At 36.5% G+C, this 22939-nt stretch overlaps 3 protein-coding genes across 4 annotated transcripts; 2 read left to right on the top strand and 1 right to left on the bottom strand.

The window, feature by feature from the left end:
* The first annotated feature begins 3450 nt into the window (after positions 1-3450).
* Positions 3451-7039, top strand: LOC111445110. 2 transcript variants are annotated; one of them, XM_023083341.1, is made up of 10 exons: positions 3451-3813; positions 3915-4012; positions 4119-4371; positions 4443-5162; positions 5319-5567; positions 5658-5827; positions 5901-5977; positions 6057-6204; positions 6291-6440; positions 6522-7039. In XM_023083341.1, exons 1-10 carry the CDS (start codon positions 3639-3641, stop codon positions 6762-6764), a joined length of 2283 nt encoding a protein of 760 aa, XP_022939109.1. In that variant the 5' UTR covers positions 3451-3638; the 3' UTR covers positions 6765-7039. The 2 variants fall into 2 exon arrangements, with proteins under 2 accessions (XP_022939109.1, XP_022939108.1); XM_023083340.1 differs by having other exon boundaries at positions 5319-5573.
* A 1935-nt stretch (positions 7040-8974) lies between these two features.
* On the top strand, positions 8975-9565 carry LOC111445399 (probable calcium-binding protein CML44). Its single transcript, XM_023083745.1, has one exon. It carries the CDS (start codon positions 8996-8998, stop codon positions 9476-9478), a length of 483 nt encoding a protein of 160 aa, XP_022939513.1. The 5' UTR covers positions 8975-8995; the 3' UTR covers positions 9479-9565.
* A 734-nt stretch (positions 9566-10299) lies between these two features.
* Positions 10300-13934, bottom strand: LOC111445415 (tetratricopeptide repeat protein 33). The gene is made up of 5 exons (XM_023083769.1): positions 13633-13934; positions 12120-12258; positions 11640-11671; positions 11034-11120; positions 10300-10627 (listed from the first exon to the last, which is right to left on the bottom strand). The coding sequence occupies exons 1-5, from the start codon at positions 13861-13863 to the stop codon at positions 10484-10486; spliced, it is 633 nt and encodes a 210-aa protein (XP_022939537.1). The 5' UTR covers positions 13864-13934; the 3' UTR covers positions 10300-10483.
* Positions 13935-22939: the final 9005 nt, after the last annotated feature.

Genomic DNA, 22939 nt, shown 5'->3' with positions numbered 1-22939 from the left:
AACTACTTAACAATTAATATAAATATGTTTAAAAATAAATAAATACTAAAAGATATATAATATACACTAAATTTCAGGTCCTCCCAACAAATTTTTTCGGGAGTCCAAAAATTGTCGGATTTTTTTTTTTTTTTTTTTTTTTTTTTTTTACCGACACTTATTTATATCGTCGGCAAGGGTGTTACCGTTGACCGTTATAAAAAACCGGTCGGCGTTGTATAATCCTAACTTCATTATTTTATTATTTTATTTTACTCTCTTCATCTCTCCACTGCTAGCTAGTCCATTCCTTTTTTCTTCTTTGTTTTCCTTCGCGTTTAATCTGTTCACCGCCGCACCATCCTCGGAGCCACCGTGGTTGTCGGCGCGTGTGCATGGCGGTAAAGATTCTGAGGCGGAGATTGCCTGAACTCCCTCCATATTTAATGCTAGGCTTCGTGGTTGTCAACCCAATCTTCATAAGGTTTTTCATATTAATCTCAGCTTCTTCATATATTACTCGAGTTTTATGTTTGTTTTAGTATCATAATTTTGTCTTAATTATGTTATTTTGATTTCTAGGGTCACCGTTTTTCGCATGGTTCAATAAAAGAGAGACGCTCGAGGCTCCGTGTCATAGCTCTTAGACAATTCTTTTGATGAAGTACATATTCAAAGAGAAATGTTATGTTCTTATATTACCACCTTGACAATTTTTTTTTTTTTTTTTTTTGGTCAGGTAACTTTCTCAACATCTTGTTTTTTAATACTTTTTCTGACCTTTTTCAGTGTTTGAAAAACATGTCTCAAGTTCACCGCTATCAGATATTGTTTCTTTTGGTTTTTTCTTTCAGACTTCCACTCAAGATTTGAAAACACGTCTATTATAAAAAGAATCTAGCCCTACTTCAACCAGTGCATTGCACTGTCCAGTGATTGACTCCAATACTATTTGTAACTACTCAAGCCCACCACTAACATATGTTATCTGTTTTGACCTGTTACATATCGCCATCAGCCTCACCGTTTTAAAACGCGTCTACTAGGGAGATATTTCCACACCCTTATAAGAAATGTTTTGTTCCCCTCTCCAACCGGTATAGGATCTCGCAATGCTCAAAGACACCACTAGCATACACGTTTTAAAATCGTGAGACTGATGTCAATACGTAATAGGCCAAAACAGTGGACTTCGACAACAAGAGCAATTGTTAAGAATGAGAAATAGAATTGGAATCGAAGGTATGTATTCTCATTCATATTCATAAGTTTTAAATAGAATACAAGCTACTAACTAATACTTACCAACATAAAAATATAAACTAATTAAATATTAAGAATAAAATAAAATATACTGTAAATCAAATAATAAAGGAAAGAATATTAAAATATAATATCTAAGATATATTCCATAAATAATATATTCTCTAAATATTATATCTTAACGATAATGATATCAGACGAGATATTGGTTAATCAAGTGGTTGACCAATGGGGTTTAATTACATGACGTCTAACATGGTGATTAGGACTTGATTAAATTTAGATTTAAAATAATCGGTAATAGTTTTCATTATTTAAAAATAAAAATAAAATAAAAGGAAGTTGGAAATTAAATTAAATTAAATTAAATTAAATAAGAATAATTGGATTGTGATAGGTGCACGTATCAAAGACTAAACTAGTTCCATAATATTAAAGTAATACCTAATTTAGAATATGGTACCAATTCTACTTCCAAACGTAACATTCATTTCAATTCAAGACCATATTTTAATTTCCTCCTAATTCTTGGTACCACCAAATTAGGATTAAACCGTACCCGTCCCGGAACTAATTCTACTGCCAAACACGCTATAATAGTCGGGTTAGAAATTAACACTAATTATTAACGAACTTAATAATTTTGTCAATTAGCCCGATTAGACCCTATTTGAACAACAGTAGTCATTCAGCTAGGTGGGTGGTCGTTGATCCAAATTTCGAACTGTTTGGAACTGGGTAAGTTTGTCGAGCAAGGTCGTTGGCTGTTGAGTTGCACTTCCGATGGGTGAGGAGGAAATTCGTAACCAATCTAACTTCAATTTCTCTAGGGTTGTTGTACTCGGAAATTAGGTCAAACAATATTGAGACAATAAATTCTCGAATACATACAATAGGGCTCGTAGAAGAGATCACAAGGTGCTAATAGTAAGGGAGAGAAGCCTATTTACCTCGTTCAAGAATAGTTCAACCCTCGTTTTTTCGAATCGAATCAAATCAAATCAAACGGGATTTCTCATTTGCTGAGCTTCGGAACCTTATAGAACTAGTTTGCATGGTCTGACCTCCTCGACTTTGACTCTCCCGTGGTTTGGTCAACAGTGCAATCTATGGTGCCTCAAAGCCATCCCGCCCTCTTTCGCAACTAGATCAAGGACCCAATCTCTCTCGAGTTAAAGCCCTTATTAATTTAGTAAAGTCAAACTAAAAAACGAGAAATAAACCCGGTGCGATATTAAAATTATTTTTAAAACAAAAAATTTCCATCTCAACAATAATTTATATATTTTAAAAAACTTTAAAAAAAATAATATTTATTAAAATATTTTGACTTTTCTCATTAAAGGGGACAATCAGGTTCGTTTGATTGCTTCGGATAATATATTCAGCTTTTGGAAGCGAAACTATGACGGCGGTCGGTGGCATTGATTGGAAGCGACGGCCCCACTATTGTCGGATGCCCATTTATTTCAAAATTAAATAAAATATTATATATATATATATATATATATATATATATATATATATATATAATTTAATTGAAAACTATATATTATAAGAAATAAAAATCTGCACGATTTGGAATAAATAAGATATATATATATTTATGAGAAAATCGCGTTGGTATAATAAGTGAGTGAGATGGGCAATCATGATTCCCTCAATCAATTAATAAATACCTTATAACCTAAAATATATACTATAGTTTTTTTTTTTCTATTTATTAATTGTTTAAATTTTAGATTAAAAAATTATTATTATTATCCCATTTTTAATTTCATCGAATTAAATTTTGGATAAAATCTTGTAATTTCTAATATTTATTTAATTATATTAAGTTTTTGTGTAAATTTAAATTCCATTAATATACAAATTAACAAAAGAAAAATTAATTTGAATGCTTTTTAATTCAAAAATTTAAATTAAAAATGGATATAATTTGACAAATTTAGACAATACAAATTGGCGAATTTATTAATATATTTATGATAAATAAATAAATAAATTTCCAATTTTCATTCCCGAGAAAAAAGGTGGGTTAAAAGGGTATAAATGTAATTGTAAGGTGTAACACTATAGTTGAATCACAATTTACATGGTTGGGATAATTTTGACTAAAATGGGAGCGGATGTAGAGGAACATTTCTCATTTGGATTCAATTTTTATTTTATTTAATATTTAATTTCTTTTTTAAGTCACTTTCTCGGCTGGTTTGCGAACTTGAAAAGCGATCAAACTATCGCATGCTTTACCCCAAACCCGTCTCTCTCGATGCTTTTGATCGTATAAAAATTTAAATAAACCAGAAATGGTCCTCTCCCACCGGCGAATCCACGACCACGACGGAGCTTGACGGACAGGTACTCAAAATCGTGGCTCAATTTCGACTTTCAACATGAAATTGCTCCAAAATGGGGTCGCCGTCGAGCCACTTCCAGTTAATTGCGGCCGGACTGTGTTGGTGGGCATGAAATTGGACTCTCATAGTAGGGAGTTGTTGACTTGGGCTTTGGTTAAGGTCGCTCAGCCTGGTGACCTTGTGATCGCTCTTCATGTTCTTGGTAACGATGGTGAGTTCAGGGTTTGAATTCTTGATGTGGGTAGGTGGGATTTGCGAGTTTTGTTCATTATTTTAGTGGTTTTGATCGATTTTGTGAAATGGGTTCTGTAGAAATTGTGAATCAAGATGGGAAATCTTCGCTTCTTTCTCTTGTAAAAGCGTTTGATTCTGTGTTGGCTGTTTATGAAGGCTTCTGTAACTTGAAGCAGGTTTAATGTTCTTCCCATTTTGTCGATGCTAATTGATATCTCTTTGAATTTGATTTCTAATTTGGGGGTTCTCTTTCGAAACAATTTGGAATCGTTTCTTTGGTAGGTGGATCTGAAGCTCAAAATCTGCAGAGGAGCATCGGCAAGGAAGATCTTAGTTCGTGAAGCGAAATCGTATCGTGCTACGAACGTGATTGTTGGGACTGCTCGTAAGCTTCACAAAATTCGTTCATCGACTTCCGTTGCCAAATACTGCGCCAGAAAGTTACCCAAGGATTTTTGGGTACTCGCTGTTCATAATGGGAAGGTGATGTTCGAACGAGAGGGCTGTTCAGTGGCGGCCATAGGGGACTGCCAAGGTATCATGGATGTTCTTCATTTGATGTCTTTGTGTTCTTCTGTTGAGTTTTGATTTACGCAAAATTTTCAGGAAAAGATGAACAACGCCAGAGCAATTTGCTCTGTGCAGTTTATGGATCGTCCGGTAGCCCTCACAAAGTTCAAAGGGGTGAGAGTTTTGCTTCTCTGTTGGCGAGGGACGGCGGTAATCTGGGGATTGGTAAGGATTCTGACCAGGGATTAGCCAAAGCCATAATTGTCGGTACCGATAAACAGAACTGCTCGATTTGTGGATCGGAGTCGACTTCTGTGGAGCAATCTGCTGATATATCCTCTTGTGATGGAGATAAACATGATGAATCTTTGGCTATAGTTCCAGTACATAATGCCGAGGTAGCGTTAAGCTCGATTACTAATTTGATTAAGCAATTGCCTGAAGTGAAACCCGGTTGGCCTCTGCTTCGACATGTCGATCAGTCAGGTCAATCGGATCGACAACGTTCTTCTGATCGATCGATGGCTAAGAAAATCTCTGTAGTTCAATGGGCAATGAGGTTACCTAGCCGATCTCCGCCTTACCCTGCTGCTTTGGATTATAAAACTAATGCCTCTGATCAATATTTGGGTCTTGATGGGGAAAATGGAGCTATGGTTCTTGTGGGTTCGGAACCAGTGACGTCTCTGCTCTCCCCGGAGTCTTGTTCGGAAACCTCACCGAAAGAATTGGAAGGTTTTCACGAGAAATACTCGTCGACTTGTAGATTGTTTACTTATCATGAACTCGTTACAGCGACATCGAATTTCTTACCTGGTATGTCTTGTTTCTTCCATGACTTGTAAATTTCGATTGTTTACTTATCATGAACTCGTTACAGCGACATCGAATTTCTTACCTGGTATGTCTTGTTTCTTCCATGACTTGTAAATTTCGTGTTGTCTTCTAACGATTAGATCCTTATTTTTTCAGAAAATTTGATTGGGAAAGGAGGAAGCAGCCAAGTTTACAGAGGTTGTCTTCCTGATGGCAAGGAGGTTGCTGTGAAGATCTTGAAGCCATCAGAAGATGTTCTAAAGGAGTTCGTAGTCGAAATCGAGACCGTTACCTCCTTAAGCCATAAGAACATCATATCCCTTTTGGGATTTTGCTTTGAAAATAGCAAGTTCTTGTTAGTTTATGATTTTCTCTCAAGAGGAAGTCTTGAAGAAATCCTTCACGGTACTCGTAAGTCCTAACTCTGTTTTTTTCGTCTCGAGAACTAGCAACCGTCACCTGCTAAAGCGTTACTATCCATGAATTTTATGTTAGTTGAACTAGCAAATGGAAAGAACCCAAATGCATTTGGTTGGAATGAAAGATTCAAGGTAGCTGTTGGTGTAGCTGAGGCGTTGGATTATCTCCACGACGATGCTCAGCATGTGATCCATCGGGATGTTAAATCGTCGAACGTTTTGCTATCTGATGATTTCGAACCGCAGGTGATGTACTAGTAGACATGATTTGTACTAAGCTTCCAGATTGATACTCATTATATCCGTTTTCGTTCTTCAGTTATCAGATTTCGGGCTCGCTAAACAGGCATCGAACTTGTCGCACGTAACGTGTACAGATGTTGCAGGAACCTTCGGGTTTGTATCTCTAAATCTTCTGAAGTGTTTTGGTCTGTGATGTAATTTTTTGTTTAAATGTTACTGCTCTTTGCTGCAGTTACCTGGCTCCTGAGTATTTCATGTATGGCAAGGTAAATGACAAGATCGATGTCTATGCTTACGGCGTTGTACTCCTCGAACTTCTTTCCGGGAGAAAACCGATAAGCACCGAGTATCCGAAAGGCCAAGAAAGCTTGGTCATGTGGGTATGTCTTCTGAACTTGTAGAACTCGATCGTTGCTGAATTAGTTATGGACGTTTTCCATTCTCAAATGAAAATCATATCATCCAGGCAAAGCCAATTTTAATCGACGGGAAGGTGTCTCAGTTACTCGATCCTAGCTTGGGAGGTAACTACGACCAGGACGAGATGGAGCGTGTAATTCTTGCAGCAAGCCTTTGTATCAGACGCGCCCCACGAGCTAGGCCTCCAATGAGCCTTGTAAGTTGATAAAAGAAATCGATTTGTTCTCATGTCTCGAAACTCGACGATGAATTTATGCGTGGTTCGATTCGATTACAGGTTGTGAAACTTCTCCAAGGTGATGTAGATGTAACCAAATGGGCAAGGCAACAGATGAATGGTGTAGGGGATTGTAACACTGTAGATGATGAAGTATGTCCACGATCCGATATCCAATCACATCTCAACGTTGCGCTGCTCGACGTCGACGACGACTCGCTCTCCTTGAGCAGTGTCGAACAGAGTATCTCATTGGAGGAGTATTTGCAAGGCAGATGGAGCCGTTCGTCGAGTTTCGACTAAGAAGCGCTGAACCGCAACCCGGGTAGCTTGAGGAGTGACATCAATTCGGTATATTCATGGGTTGAATGGGTGAAGGATGAGAGGATGTTTGTGATGTGCCCTCCTCCCTCCATTTCAGGCTCCTTTTGGTTGATTATCATAACAGATTATGAACATAAACTTCATTAAACATTGGTAATAATAAAAGAGCACAGCAGTTTTGTTTCAAGTAAACGATATGAGTTCTACAAAATAAAGTCGTCTCGGTCACAATTGAGGTGATCTAGCTTGTTCGATATGAGTTCTTTCCGTCTTTTTGAAGACTTTGTTTATACAAAGACAGGTTGATCCAAGCGTATACGCCATTGATATCAAATATCTAAATCAGTTCAACTATGTTCAAATTTAAAATAGAGAACGTCGATTATTGTAAGAGATCTATTAGGGTACGGGAGAAGTCATAAAGTTGGGGTTGATAGCGACGTACATTTGGTTAAAGTGAGTGTGTGTGGTGAAGCATTATTGAATATGAGACACAAGAAGGGGAGGGGCCCGACTGAGGAGGTCGGTGCGCCATGTTTTTTCTTCCCCACCGACGCAAATTAATTCGTTTTTTTTTTTTTTTTTTCCTGTCAAAGTTGTAATAAATGATGTCTAAATAATATAGTTTTGAAAAAAAATATATATGTATTTTTATTTTTGGGAGAAAATAGAATTTATTATTATTATTATTATTATTAGTGGGGTTATTCCTTTTGCAAGAAGCTGAGGAGGTGGGTGTGGGGAGTGGACAGTGGACAGACAACAAAAGGACGACTTCGATTAACCTAATAAAGTCTTGGTTCCATTATTTTTAAGTTGTAATGTCGGTGTCACAATCATATATTCAAAATATATACACTAAACTTGGATCTTCATATATATATACATATATATATATATGGGCTTTTGGGCTTTAAGTGGATTAGCCCTATCAATTCACTTCGAGCCGTTCTTTGATTGGATCTGATCGGACTGAAAATGGGGTTCTCTGTAGATTCTACTGCACTCAAATGGAGATGTTTATTTACTCTGCACGACCTGTGTCAATCGGAGTAGAGAACTCTTGTTTAAACGGAGAATGGAAAAGGAAGTGGGAAGATCTTTTTTTTCATGTTTAGGGATCATATATTCACCACGATCCATACTAGATATGACCAACTGCCCATCTTACTCTGTCTACGTTCTTGATAGCCCATCTTTGTCTCAGTAGAGTCTTTCAGTGGCATGTTTTGGTCATCTTCCCTATTAATTAGAAAAAGTGAGTCACCGGTTCAAGTACAAGATACTATCATTACCGCCTGGACAATTAGACATCCAACTCGTAATCGCAACGACCCTCAAGAGCGGAGCTCTACGAACTGAGCTATATCCCCCCGAGCCAAGTGGGGTCTAGACTCCAGATCTGTCAACTCAAAATATTGCAGCAGCTGTTAGATTTACTCCAAGTTTGTTGTGTGACTAAAGTAGCTCCTATTTTTTAATCGGGCAAGATGAGATGGTATTTATTAGTCGGTGAAATTGGGTATCTTTCAAATCTTATTATACCCTTGCCCAATATAACGACATGTTCGAAACTTGACCCATGACTCTTCGTGTCGAGAAAAGGGTGTAAGCCCACCTCAAAATGACCCTCACTTGGCTTGTGTTCATTCTCAAAACCGCCTTCTTAATGTCCACCACATCTATATTCTATGTTATATTTCCTTTTGACTCTTGGAAATTTCCAGGAACATGTGCCTAGCTAACATCTCCCCCCAACACTTTTCAACTAAATTAGGAACGCAAACGTAGGTGTTAGTAATCATTTCGAATTAGAATGAGTTCAGAGATAACTTTTTAAAAATCTTCGATTAGAACATACTCGAAGCATTTAGTTCATGTCACTTTTAGTAGATACCGACACAAATTTGAACTTAACCAAAAATTTCAACCCCTCGTCGTGTCTATTACTCGTCCATGAAATTCGATCGTTATTTGTCAAAGTCGACCAAAATATCTCCAAATTTTGTATAAATTCTCAACTCGATAACCAATGGACAATATTAGAGCTGACCATTGACTTTCCAATAGGATGAAGACTTGTACGGTAACGTTGACAACGACAGTAGAAACTTCTAGCAAATTTCCCCAATACCCATTGATTTTTAAAATTCTCCCTTTGATTTGCCTATAAAATCTGCACCCGGCGGCTAACCCAATAACCCAAAACCATGGCTCTTCCTATTAGCTCAAACGACTTGCTCAGGATCTTCAACAGGCTCGACAAGAACAAGGATGGCCTCATTTGCGTTCAGGAGCTCAAGTGGCTCCTAGACACCATTGGCATTCAATTGACCATGGAGGAGTTGGAGTCGTTTCTCGAGAAACCGAGCCTTGACTTCGATGAGTTCTTGTTCTTTTACGAGTCGATATCGAAGCAAAATAAAGGCGAGTGCAAGGGTGGGTTGGTTGATGAGCATGGAGATGAAGAGGAAGATGTGGAGATTGTATATATGGCTTTTAAAGTGTTTGATGTGAATGGTGATGGCTTCATTTCTTGCGAGGAGCTCGAAAACGTGCTGTCGAGACTTGAGCTTTGGGATGCAAATAAAAGCGAGGTTGATTGTAGAAGCATGATCCGAGCTTATGACACCAATTTGGATGGGAAGCTCGATTTTGAGGAGTTTATGAATATGATGTTGTTCACAAACTAGTTCTTGTTTTAGTTTGATCTCGATTCGATTAGTTAGAAAATATAGAGGTTTGCTCGGTTAATTACAAGTTTAATTTGAAGAATAATGAAAATTTTGATCTGAGTAAGTTGAATTTTTTAATAATGAAATTTATTTTTAGTAAAAGTGATGAAAATAAAATTTTAATAAATTTAGAATGCTGACGTCAATATGACAAAAAAAATTAATTGGCACACCGAACTCTCACAAATGTAATAATATATAATGATAATAATAAATTGATCGTGGGCTTGACGTGGGCTTCGTGGACGTGGGATGGGCCGGCCGAGGATACTGGGCTGTGGTGCATCTTGCTGGATCATGGGCTTGATGTGGGCTTCCTGGACGTGGGAGTTGGGCCGGCCGAAGATACTGGGCTGTGGTGCTTCTTGCTGGATCATGGGCTTGACGTGGGCTTGCTGGGTCATGGGCTTGCTGGATCATGGGCTTGACGTGGGCTTCCTGGACGTGGGAGTTGGGCCGGCTGAGGATACTCGCTAAGCCGCGAATCTGATTGGACTTCATGCATGCATCTGGGCTAGCTCTGGACCGTGGGCTGCGTCTGGCATGGATTTCTTGTTCGTGGGTTGAGTTCTTCGTATGGCTGGCCCGCTGCTTAGATAACACTGGGTTTCGAATCAGGTTCAACCCGGCCCGAGTTTTCTTCCCCTTCGTAAAGAATCAATTCATTACAAAATGGACCATACACTAACACAATTTTGAAAATCCAACAAAAATTATAAAATAACCATAACATATTAAAAGTCGATGCTTCACTTGTCGTTGAATATATATACACACAATTATTAAAACGGACATTTTGAAAGAAAACTATACATTCACATAGTATTTTGTAACTACTTGTAAACTATCTGTGATTTCATGAATTTAGGAGGTACACGCTGCTTTTGGCCATGGGGGAAACTCTAGCTATGCATTAAGAACCTAAATTACAAACTTCATCATATTCCTTTTCAGATTACACTTTCATAAAGCGTCAACGTTGTTCAACTTATCTCCCACAAAATAACGATTTTCAGAACTGCTCAACCCAGCTGAATGGAGCTGTTTTCGCCGCTTTATTAGATGCGTTGCAGTTTTGCGATCGTCTTGGGCATCCCCAGAATCAGGCTGTGCACAACAGAAATTTTTACTTCACCATAAAATATGTGGGATCGAGAAAACAAATCAATGTCTTATAGAGCAAAGCTTTAATGGACTTTGACCGTAAGTGGGCTTTTGGGAATAAATCGTGTTTCTCAACTTTAAATTCAGTAATGAACAGTCAGGCCGAAGAGGGCGCTGGTTGGACGATAAATGATGCAAGAGCTTTTGACTGAGCCTAGCATCCAAAATGGTTGGTATATTAACAATCGAAACTGTCACCATTTATACAGTTTCTTTGGGAAACTATTATGAAGGCTAGATTTTAACTGACCGTGCAAGTATACTAGACAGATCGATCGTGTCAGGACAAGGAATGCAGTGTAAATACTAGTATAAATACAAAATGATGAACCAGGCAAAATCACTGTACCTTAATGGCCAATGCTCTGTCAAAGCTCTCTATAGCACTATCAGGTTCCCCAAAGTTTAACTGTGCTCTACCAAGAGTGATCCACGCCTGATTGTATTCAAAATCAAAAGAGACAAGAAATCAGTTGAGAAACTAACAAATGAGTCTAGCTTCTTCACATTTACTGAACATAGGTCAACAGCACGATGAATGAGGAAATTTTAAATGTTTAAAGTTCTCGGCAAATCAGCTCAAGAAGGAAAGGTCGTCGGCTAGAAAATTGTTTACTGCTTACTAAAGACACCCAATGCAAAAGAAGCTGATCTTGGATGGGAGATCCAAGAAAGGCATTAAAACATTGAATCTATAAGTGTGTAAACTTCCCATAATAGAGCAATGTGCCATTGGTCTACGAGAGAAATAGATCTAAATGGTTCTATCCAACTATATGGAGCCAATGAATACCAGACTCAAGTTCCCAACAGAAAATAAGCAATTAAATGGATAGAATCCCACAAGACAAAACCCATCGAAGACGAAAAAGAAGGCGCGATGTTTTCAAAGATAGAGTAAAAGGTGTAGCAGGATATATTAATATTGTCCTGACAGTCTAAGAGTTAGTTGTACCTCAGCCCATGACGGATCTAAGTCAGTAGCTCCTGCAATGTAGAATTCAGAAATAGATATTTCAACTTCAAGGGCATGAAGATTTGATGTTATTTTAATAATAGAATTAAATGAAATACTCAAATATAGGCCATCGTATAAAATAAATAAAACAAGAAAAATGTGGAAAAGCAAGTTCCTTACAACAACAAAAAAGAAAAACAAAAGGTATGGCTTATCACCCAGATCATAACAAAATGCCATTTTATGAGGTATCCTAATCTGATCATTTTATGAGGTAACTTGTGGGAGAGAGGGGAAGCTCTAGAATTCTTCCCTTGACATTGTACTTCATTAATCAATAAACCCAGTTCATATCACCATGCATATACCCTATAGACCGATCACGGATCACCTATGTTATTTCAATATAGAGCTTACCGACCAATATGAAAAATCTTAGACAATCGAAACAGTAAAAGGTAATTGAAAGCAACATACTGGTTGCTGCCTTCAAAGCACCCCAAGCTTCCCCAATCTCCAGTAGAACTTGTGACTTTTGTTCATGTAGAACTGCATTTTCAGGCATCAAGGTAAGAGCAGTCTCCCATTTTCCCAGTGCTTCCCGTAATTTCCCATTCTGAAAAAAGAAAAAGCACATGGCCTTGGAGTATAATCAAAATATTTAACATCCAAATGTCAATGCATGAGGACAATTTCTATAACTGCAACATAAAAGAAGGATAACCTACAGGCTTCATTTTTAAGTCGATTCTCCTAGTAAAAACCAACCCAAAGGTTTGTGAGCAAGCCCATATTTGTATAGAAATGAACCAAACAGTCGGTATGATCCGAAGCAAATAGTAATATTTCAATGCCAAATAGTCACTAAGATCTGAATCATCTAGCTACGTGTTCAATTGGAAACATTCTTGTTCGACAAAAGATTTCCTAATAAACCTCTGGTATAATACAACGCATTCAAATATACAAATGGCTTCTTCCTTATAATAGTTCAAGTGCAAATACCATTACTTAAAGTGAAAATTCGTTTGAATAAAAACCATTGCATCATTGCATGTGTTAAACTATGAACACAAATACAAATGCATACGGAAATGGAAATGGAAATAAGTAAGCTTTCCAAAGACGTGTGTTTCCCTCGCCCATTACCTAATTTTTAGAGGAAAGTGCGTCACTAATGTTCCATATTTGTGCCTTTTTTCATTCTTTGATAAATGATTTACATCTGTATCAATATCTCATATATTGTAAACCATTCAAATCACGGAAGGCAAATAAAAGTACCAGTTACCGCAAACATAAAATAAACACCATAATTTACTCATTTAACAGCTGCAAACGGTTTCTTCCCAAAACAAATCCTCTGCAAATGGTCCTTTAGAGGTGTGGTTCCATATACTTGAATCATAATTTGCACCGTAAACCAAGGGTTCATTTGCTATTAGGTTTGTTTTATTGTTTCAGTGTGTTAGTAATAAGCAAATCAAAAGGCTTCTCCCGAGATAGAGGATCAAGATGTCAAGTATGCAAGAAATTTCAATTCAAACCAATGCAAGATCCAAAATTAGTCATTGTTTTCAAAGTGATACACAAATTTCTCTTCCCTAGATAGCCGCCTCCCTGTTTCAACAGTATCCTATAGCTTTGGGCTGATGATGTTCCGAACAAATTGTTCGTGAAGATTTTCTGTTGTTGCATTGCAAGAAACAACGCATACGATTGGGAGATGTTTTCTCGAATATTACCAGTGTGATTCATAAATGAAAACTCGGTGACCACACACCAGCAAGGTTTTTGCAGCGCAATTATTTTCTCTTCAATTCAACTCAGGAAGTTATCATTCTCTCCGATAAAACATTTCAAATTTAAAATTCAAAATTAGATACTGTTCTTAAGTACAATTGAGAACAGGAAGTAGTAGCTAAACAAATTTCCAACGGAAATGCCATAACAAATTCAGCTCAAATTTGTTGAAGGAAAACACACGCACCTCGGCAAGCGTATTGCCTTGATCCCGAAATGATTCCGCGAGACGCTTGAGGTCTGAAGACGAACTTTCTGAAGCTCCATCCTCTCTCCGGTCTATTTCATTATCTTGGCGATTAACCCTACCATCTTCTTCCCCCTCACCAGGAACCTCAAAAGGAAGATTTGAACGGCTTGAAATTGCCGTGAAAGACCGCTTCTTACTATTGCCCTTGTTCTTCCATGTGAGCTTCATCGTCTCCTCGAACCCTCGATCGAACAGGGTAAAGTATACAGAGCTTTTTCGTATTCGGAACGAAACGGGCAGGTTCTCGGTCAATTTCAGAGCCCGATCCGGACTAATATTCCGGGTCGGATCTAAATTCATGGGCTATTTACCCACATGCCCATTCTATTGGTTTCAAGAGAAGCCTCCTCTAATTTTGTACGGATTAATTTTTAAAACTTTAATATAATGTTTACAAACAAATACATAAATATATATATATATATATAATATATAATGTATTAACATAATTTCTAAAAAATCAAATTTTAATATTATAAAATAATATTAAAGTTTCAATGTCATTTGAAATTAAATATTACCCTTAAATATAAATAATAATATTTACAATAAACTCTAAAATTCATAATTTTGAATTTATTATAAAAAAAATACAAAAATTACAAGATGTCTCTAATTCATATAAGTTATCAAAATTTCATGTGATAAATTATTTTCAATAAGATTATTATATTATTTAATTCATTCTCTTAATAATTTTTTTTGTTCTAAGATGTTCTCATAATACATTAAATATATATTTAAAAAGATGTATTATAATTAAATAATCAGTTATAATAATTTTGTAAACTATGATCAATTAATTAGTTTAATAAAAAAAATATATTCAGAATCTTAATATTTACATAAAAACTTACGTAAGATCGAATTGTAATCTTATTACAAGTTGATTGAGTTGACCTAACTAAAAAAAATGTCATTTATAAATTATATTAAATTTTTTATTTTACAAAAATCTAACCCGACTCAACTCGACCTAATTTTTATAGTTTAGATTGGATAGTCTGAGTTAGAAGGTTAGTAACGACGAAAATGACTCGACTATATTCGATTTAAACCGGATTCTCCATGCCCATAGGTCACCTCCAAATTCTTACCATTAGAACATAAGTAATTAGTTTCCACCATCATTCAGTATGAAAACTCCATTAAAAAGCATAATTCTAATCAATGGCCACAATTCGGTCAAAGATTGTAGCTGACCAATCACAGCCGTCAATCTCCAGCTCACAAGATGTATACATTATATTCCTATTTTTATCTTCAAAATTGAATAACTTTAATTTTTGTTTAGTTTTTAAATTTTATTATTTTACATGTTTCTCTGAAAATGTTAAGAAATTTAAAAACCCATAAGGAATATATATATTTATTTATTTATTTTTTTTTTTTTTTTGGGAATAAAATTACGCGTCCCTGTACTATTTTTGGATTAAAAATTACGTAATTAAATTATACATTATATTCTTATATTTTTTATTGTTATTTCAGTTTATAATTTATTTAATTATAAATAAAATAACTTTCACCCGGTTTAAGTGTGGTGGATTAAGCCAACATTCTTAAGAAACCCAACAGCTATTCCATCCCCGTTGTCCATGGAACCCGCTCTGAATAATCCACCTTTTGCGGGATTNGTGTCCTAACCACCCAACAGCTATTCCATCCCCGTTGTCCATGGAACCCGCTCTGAATAATCCACCTTTTGCGGGATTATTCCCGATGTAATCATAAAAAGCTAATTTTTCAGGAATTTTAGACCAAGCTTCTGATAAACTTTGATTTTCGGCTAGCCGGGCACTAACCCTTCGATATATTTCTAGCTGGAAGTATTCCTGATCCCATTGATAACGAGTGGGACCAAATAATTCAATCGGGGTAGTTGCTGAACCATACCACATAGTTCCAGCAACAACAAAAGCTGCAAAAAAGACAGCAGCGATACTACTCGAAAGGACGGTTTCAATATTTCCCATACGTAATCCTTTGTATAGACGTTGGGGCGGACGAACACTAAGATGGAATAGGCCCGCTAATATGCCCAATGTACCTGCTGCAATATGATGAGAGGCTATTCCGCCCAGAACAAAAGGATCAACTCTGACCCAAGTAGCATGGGCACGTAGAATCCCTTGTGAATCAGCAAGGACCACCTTATAAGGCCAATACTCATGGGTGACCGATAGTGAAGCAGTACTGTGAGGGAAGGGTGAAGAAACCCCAATCGGGAAGTGAAATAGAACATGAAACCGTAAGCTTCCAAGCAGTGGGAGGAGACCAAGACTCTGACCGCGTGCTTGTTGAAGAATGAGCCGGCAACTCGTAGGCAAGTGGCTTGGTTAAGAGAACCCACCGGAGCCGTAGCGAAAGCGAGTTCTCATGGGGCAATTGTCACTGCTTATGGATTCGAACGTGGGCGATCTATCTATGATCAGGAGGATGAGTTGTGGAAAATTGTGAATGTTAAATGAAATATGTTTTTGCATAATAACTCTGGAAGCTCAGGGGAAGTTTAGATTTTGACTTTACAAGGTTGTCAATAATACCTTTGCCATGGAAGTACCGAATTTGACTTTACAAGTTGTCAAAATAAAGGACTTCCATTGCCGAAGCTTACCGGAAACCTTGCTCCTAACCTTTATAAGCACAAACCTTTCTTCCTTACAGCTCATTTCCTCAACGAAACTCAGCCAGATTCCGATGGCTCCGACTACTGCCCCACGTAACAAGCCGATCAAATTTCCGGCCACCGCCGTCTCAAGTTTGAAGCCGCGGAAGGTTGCCACTGTAATTCCGGCAAGAAGAAAGTTGGTGATGACGATGATGTACTACTCTATTAGGGACTTTCTTAAATCCCTCCTCCGTCGCTCGCCGCCGGGAACCCAACGCCGATGACACGTAATAATGGCAGCCTCATTACTGTATTGAGATTTTGATTTCCGTTTTGTTTTGGTGGGTGGGTTTTGCTCTGTTTCATGTCGGAAAAACAGAGCATTTTATGTTTTGGCTTGTTTTTGACAAATTACATATATATAATTAAATAAAGCTGTGATTTGTTCTTGTTCCGTGGTGTGTGCGAAACTATGACTGTTATTTGCCGGAGATTGGGGTTTATATGGGGATTGTTCAAACTGATTGAAAACAGAGTATCCGACAGCTCTGCCGGAGAAAAACTAGCCACCGGCACCGATGGCCGGTTTTCTTTTGAATTTTATTTAATAAATCAAATACGTATTAAAAAAAACCCGGTTTGGTTTATTATTATTTCTAACATTCTCAACTTTAAATAATAATGAAAATTACCAAAGTAGTTAATACTAATTAACCTTAAATTGTCTCTAATTCAATTACCTATGAATTAATTATGCAATAATGCAAGTTATTTTAAACTAATTAACAATAGTTATTTTTCTTTATTATTATTATTATTATTTTCGATAGACCAAATTTTAGCGCCTGAAAGCTATTTAAAGGGTAAAAATATATTCTTGCTCTTGAATTTGGAAAATATTTTCAACCCACCCAAAATTTCAAATTAATGGAGCTGATAACTCAAATAATTCAAATATAGTTCACAGTCCAACCCATCTCATCTTTATTTTTTAATTATACTTATTCATAACTAGAATCTCATTAAACTCAAATATTAAACATTTATAAGTTGCACGGTATCATTAATATCAATTACAAATATCAAATGTTATTAAATTTTCTAATAATTTTAAATGTACAATTGAATTGTAACCCTATTTTCGAGCTAATTGGATTGACTTTTTAAAAGTCAACTTATCAATTATATTTAATTTTTTATTTTTTAAAAATTAAACCCTACCTAAACCAATTTTTTATAGCTGACTTATACCAACTTCCACATATTAGGCGAGCCCAATAGAAAGGTGACATGTGGCATAGTGGAAATTTAAATAATTTTTCATGTCCAAGCAAACGGAACACAGTGAGCGTGTGACTGCTGAGTGACTCACCAACCCTGACACCCGTACAGCTCAGCGTTGTTTCTCACATATTTCCAGCTCAGCTTTTATTTTTCATTAAAGTTTTAAAGAAAAAAAATTTAAGACGGAACTACAGATTGACGGCTGTGATTGGCCCACAGCTGCATATCTTTGCCATTGAATATTTATAGTCTATATTTTAAGGTGCTTAATTTTAATCTTTGTATTAATAAAATTTGAATGGAAATAGTTTCAGAGAGTTTTATTAATACTTAAAATTTTTGAAAAATCAAGTCGGGTTCTTTTCCCCTTAAATGTAAAGAAATTGACTATTTATTTATAAATAAATGATATATGTCTATATATCAATTATAAAATGAATTATTGAAAATTTTTAATTATGTAGTTCGGTCCATATACCAACGATAAGAATATTTTTTGGATTAAGAATCACCTAATTAACCATATAAATATATATTTTTAAAATAAAAACACACTGAATTTCCTACACAGACTAAACGGAGAAGGCACACGCATGTCCGAGGAAGTTACAGAAAAAGTTTTTTTTTATTAAGAAAAGTCAAATAATGATGATAATAATAATAATAATAATTAAAAGAAGCCGGGAAGGAAACTACATAAAAGCTTCCAGGAAGTAAGAAATAATATATAAGAAACCAACATGAACAAATCTTCAATCGTGTTCCTCGGACTCTGAAACCCCGACCAATCACCGGCAAAATTCCGATGGCAATTCCGACAGCAGAGTACATACCAGGGGTGGGTTCTGAAAAGTTTCCGGCGAGCATAATTGCCGGATCAAAACCGGCCTGACGCAATATCTACCACTCAAAAGTGTGCATAGATATGAAAATATTATTACTCAACGAAAGAATACAGATTTAAGAATGAGGAAAAGAATTGGGATCGAAAAATGTTCTATCTTGATTGATATTCACGACCTTTAAATAGGATACAAGATACTAAATAATATCTACCAAGAAAATATAAACTAACTAAATCCTGATAATAAAATAAAATATACTACTATTCAAATTCAACTAATTACGATATCTAAGATATATTTCCTAACTAATATATTCTGGAAGATTACGAATATCATATATTCCATAACTAATTCAAACTAAAATAAGTTGCACTAAATTGTGACAGCCTCCCTTAGTGCAAGCTTATTTCTCAATAACTCCGAAGAAAAACTTCAAACTTCACTTTGGCAAGTGCTTTAGTAAATATGTCTGCAACTTGCTCATTAGTATGTATTTCCTGCAATTCAACATCCTGCGTTAACACTTTCTCTCGAACAAAATAATCTACGAAGAATTTCTTCCAGCTAGGCTTGCTTATGGACTTCTTAGACATGCCACCACCTGAATAAGACATTGACAGATCATGTTGAATGATTTCCTTCTTAATAAATTTCACATCACAGCGATTCAATCGGGTAATCTTCTGAAAAGATCTAATTTTGAGAGCATTTGACAGTTCCGGTCTCAAAACAGTCTTCTCTCCAATGGTCTTAAACTTTGAGGCTTCAACAACTATAAAAGCTCCTTCACCATTTGAGTTCACGTAAAGTCCACCCAAAATATACAAAGCATCTACATGGCCAAGCTTCAAGTCGATTGCCTTCTGAAACACCTCAATTTCTCGCTCATCTTCCCTCATTGCATGCAAAGCGGATGCCAAATCACAGTGAGCATCAACATAATCTGGTTTCATGAATATGACCTCTTTCAAGGTCTTAACGGCAGGATCCAAATTATTGATATGACCCTCTAATAATTGAATCTGAGCTTTTGATTGCTCCAATTCTAATGACAAAGAGTAATAATTCATCTCAACTTGTGCAGACTCAGCATACTCCATACACCGGTGAATTACATCACTGGCAGACTGCAAAAGCTCTTGATCTGCAGAAGCTTTATATCCTTGGTCAAGGTCCAAGTCATCCTTACTATGATCATCAAGGGCATGCTTGAGCTTTTGAGCAAGGGACTCATCTTCTTCAGCTACCCAACCATCATGCTCATCACAAGCACTGTCACCGTTGTCACTAGATGCATAGTCCTGACTTAAGAGAGTATCAAATCGATCATCCAAAAGCTGTAGCTTATCAACATCATCCTCCACATGGTCAACATCATCCTCCACATGGTCAACATCTGCATCCTCAAAAATGTTATCGCCAAAAGATTTGTTATTAATAATATTCTGGCTTCCTGTCGCCTTCTCAGAATCCTTAGCCACACTAAACTTATTATCCATTGAACCATCCTCCCTTTCTTCACATAAATTTACCTGAACTCCGAAATCCTCCTTCAAGTCCTCAACATCAGAACCAAATAGTGATAAATCATCATCATCAAGCAGTGCAACTATTTCTGGGTCAGACTGGGGCGGAGCATCAGTAGCCGAATCCTGCAAATTGGTAGTTTGATCTAAATTCTCCAAGATGAGAAAATCGTCAGCCTCAGAGGGGAGGTAAAGACCGTCAAGATCGTCAAACGTTAGCTCGACAACTTCATTTTCGTCGAATCTCAAATCCAAGGCCGTGGAGTAAACAGAAGGGTCATCAGGGGCAATAGAATTGAAATCGGAGAAAAAGAGAGAGTCCAGATGCGAAATTTGGAGAGAATCAAACTCAGAAGCGTAAGTAGTGGAATTAGAATTTTGATCACCTGTAGAAACATCATCTTGATATACGGCTGAAGTCACGTTTGTTGGCTGGTCAAGAACCTCAGTGGTTAAGCAATATTCCCAAATTGGATCTGGAGAACTTTTATTTTCATGTACCGCATTTGCTTCTGATTCCTGCATCTTGACTCGGCAATTTGGTTTAATATGGCCTGGCTTTCCGCAATGATCACACACCACTTTCGCCTGACAATCTCGTTTAAAGTGACCTGGTTTTCCACACCTGTAACAAGCTTTAAATGGCTTCTTTGACCACTCCTCACTTCTTAATTGATTCCCATTGCTAGATGAAGGCTTTGAATGAAAATTCTGTCTCCTTTGATCTTTGACATACAACACACCTTCTAACTTTGGGGAAAATTCGTTGCTGTTAGTCATTTGCTTAATCAATGCTTCCTGATTGGAAAGAAGATTCTCCAGTTCAATAACTGTAGGCTGATTTGCCCACCCTTGTATTGAGGAAACAAATGGCATAAACTCTTTTCGTAATCCACGAATAAGATAACGCCGTAATCGAGCCTCACTCACTGGCTCCTCAGCATCTAATTCTGAAATTTCAGAACACAGATTTTTCACTTTCAAAAAATATTCTTCAACCGAAAAATTACCTTGAGTTACCATAGCTAGCTCATTCTCTAGAAATTGCAGTCGAGCGGTATTTTTCTTAGTGAACAACTTTTGAAGTGTATCCCATATTTGCTTTGGTGACTTTAAATCACGAACATGATCAATATACTCCTTGCTAATCAAAGTCCCCAAGGTAAACAAGGCTTTTCCGCATTTGATCTTCCATTGTTGGCGTAATTTTGCATTCTGTGGAGTATCGGCTGGAATTTCTGTGTCATCACCTTCAATTAAATCCCACAAATCTTGCCCTTGTAGATAAGCTTCCATGCATAACTTCCAATAACTATAGTTATTGCCAACCAGCTTTTCCATAGCTACACCCATAGAAGCACTCCCACTATTCATCTCGTTGAGTAATAATATTAAACCGTACCAACTTGGCTCTGATACCAACTGACGCAATATCTACCACTCAAAAGTGTGCATAGATATGAAAATATTATTACTCAACGAAAGAATACAGATTTAAGAATGAGGAAAAGAATTGGGATCGAAAAATGTTCTATCTTGATTGATATTCACGACCTTTAAATAGGATACAAGATACTAAATAATATCTACCAAGAAAATATAAACTAACTAAATCCTGATAATAAAATAAAATATACTACTATTCAAATTCAACTAATTACGATATCTAAGATATATTTCCTAACTAATATATTCTGGAAGATTACGAATATCATATATTCCATAACTAATTCAAACTAAAATAAGTTGCACTAAATTGTGACACGGCCTTGGTGAGACCCATAGGAGAGTCACCGGCGGCGGCGGAATTGACCAACCGGACGGTTCAAAAGAAATCTGTGATTCCCAAGAAGAGGAGGTTAGTGAAGACAATGATGTACCACGCCATGAAGAACTTTATCAAATCCGTCTTTCGTCGGAAGCCGTCTGCCGGAGCTCCACCGTAAACCCAAGTTCAGCTCGGACGATCATATGGCCGTTTTAAGGTTCTGACAGATGTCCGATTGCCGTTTAAGACATGTTTTTGTTTGTGTTCCTCTGTTTTAGTATATAGTGAGAAAGAAAAAAAAGTTATTATTCATTGTTTATTTAAATTTTCCTTTTTGAAATCGTGATGCATATTAAAATGATTAAAAAATGAATTTTATTTTATTTTAATAATTTCTTTTGGATAGATTTTGTGGGGATCTGATGACTTAATACGGAATCTTCCAAAAGTTGTCCCGCTGCCATTTCTGTCCCCCCTTTAACAACCGACTAATTAATTCTTTTCCTAATAATATATATATATATATATATATATATATATCATCAAGTTTATAACACGTAACAAGATCATTTTTAAGAAAACCGATCTCGATCGACTCTCGTTTTGTCGGGACCTAAATTGAAGCTTCCAAAATTGGTAAGCGAGATGAAAATGAGTAGGAGAGTGATTGAGAAAATAAAAATAAAAAAAATCCCAAAAAAGTAATAATAGAAAGCAAATAAAGGTAAAAAGGAAAACATGTATCTTACGAGTTTCTTGGAGGATGTCGTTGTTGGACGATAAAAGTTACACATCGGCTAATTTTGAGAAAGCCCAAAGCAAAGATACGAAAGCTTATGCTCAAAATCGATAATATCATATTATTATGAAGAGTTGTATGTACTATTGTAGAGAGTCGTGTTGGTGTGACGGTGATCATCTGTCTCACTTGGCCATAAAACGGGGCCTCACCAACTATAAGAATTATGGTTTAAGAGTGAGGCCCACTGATGCAGTCATTGATGACGTCAAATTGAAATTATTTTATTACATGATAATTAAAAGTATTTACAAATTAAGATAAAGTTGGGATCCAGTTTCTTAATCGGAATTATTTTTAATTTAAGATTTAGCTAAATTTGCACACGTGGCGGGCCCACGTGGACCCTACCAGATTCGGTGCCAGATTCCACATGACGACACACGCGTTAATCTTCACAAACAACGGCAT

This window comes from Cucurbita moschata, unplaced genomic scaffold, assembly GCF_002738365.1.
Source record: "Cucurbita moschata cultivar Rifu unplaced genomic scaffold, Cmos_1.0 Cmo_Scf00007, whole genome shotgun sequence".
Lineage (NCBI taxonomy): Eukaryota > Viridiplantae > Streptophyta > Magnoliopsida > Cucurbitales > Cucurbitaceae > Cucurbita > Cucurbita moschata.
The sequence above is the reverse complement of the archived record's forward strand: the minus strand, read 5'-3'. Positions and strand labels throughout refer to the sequence as shown.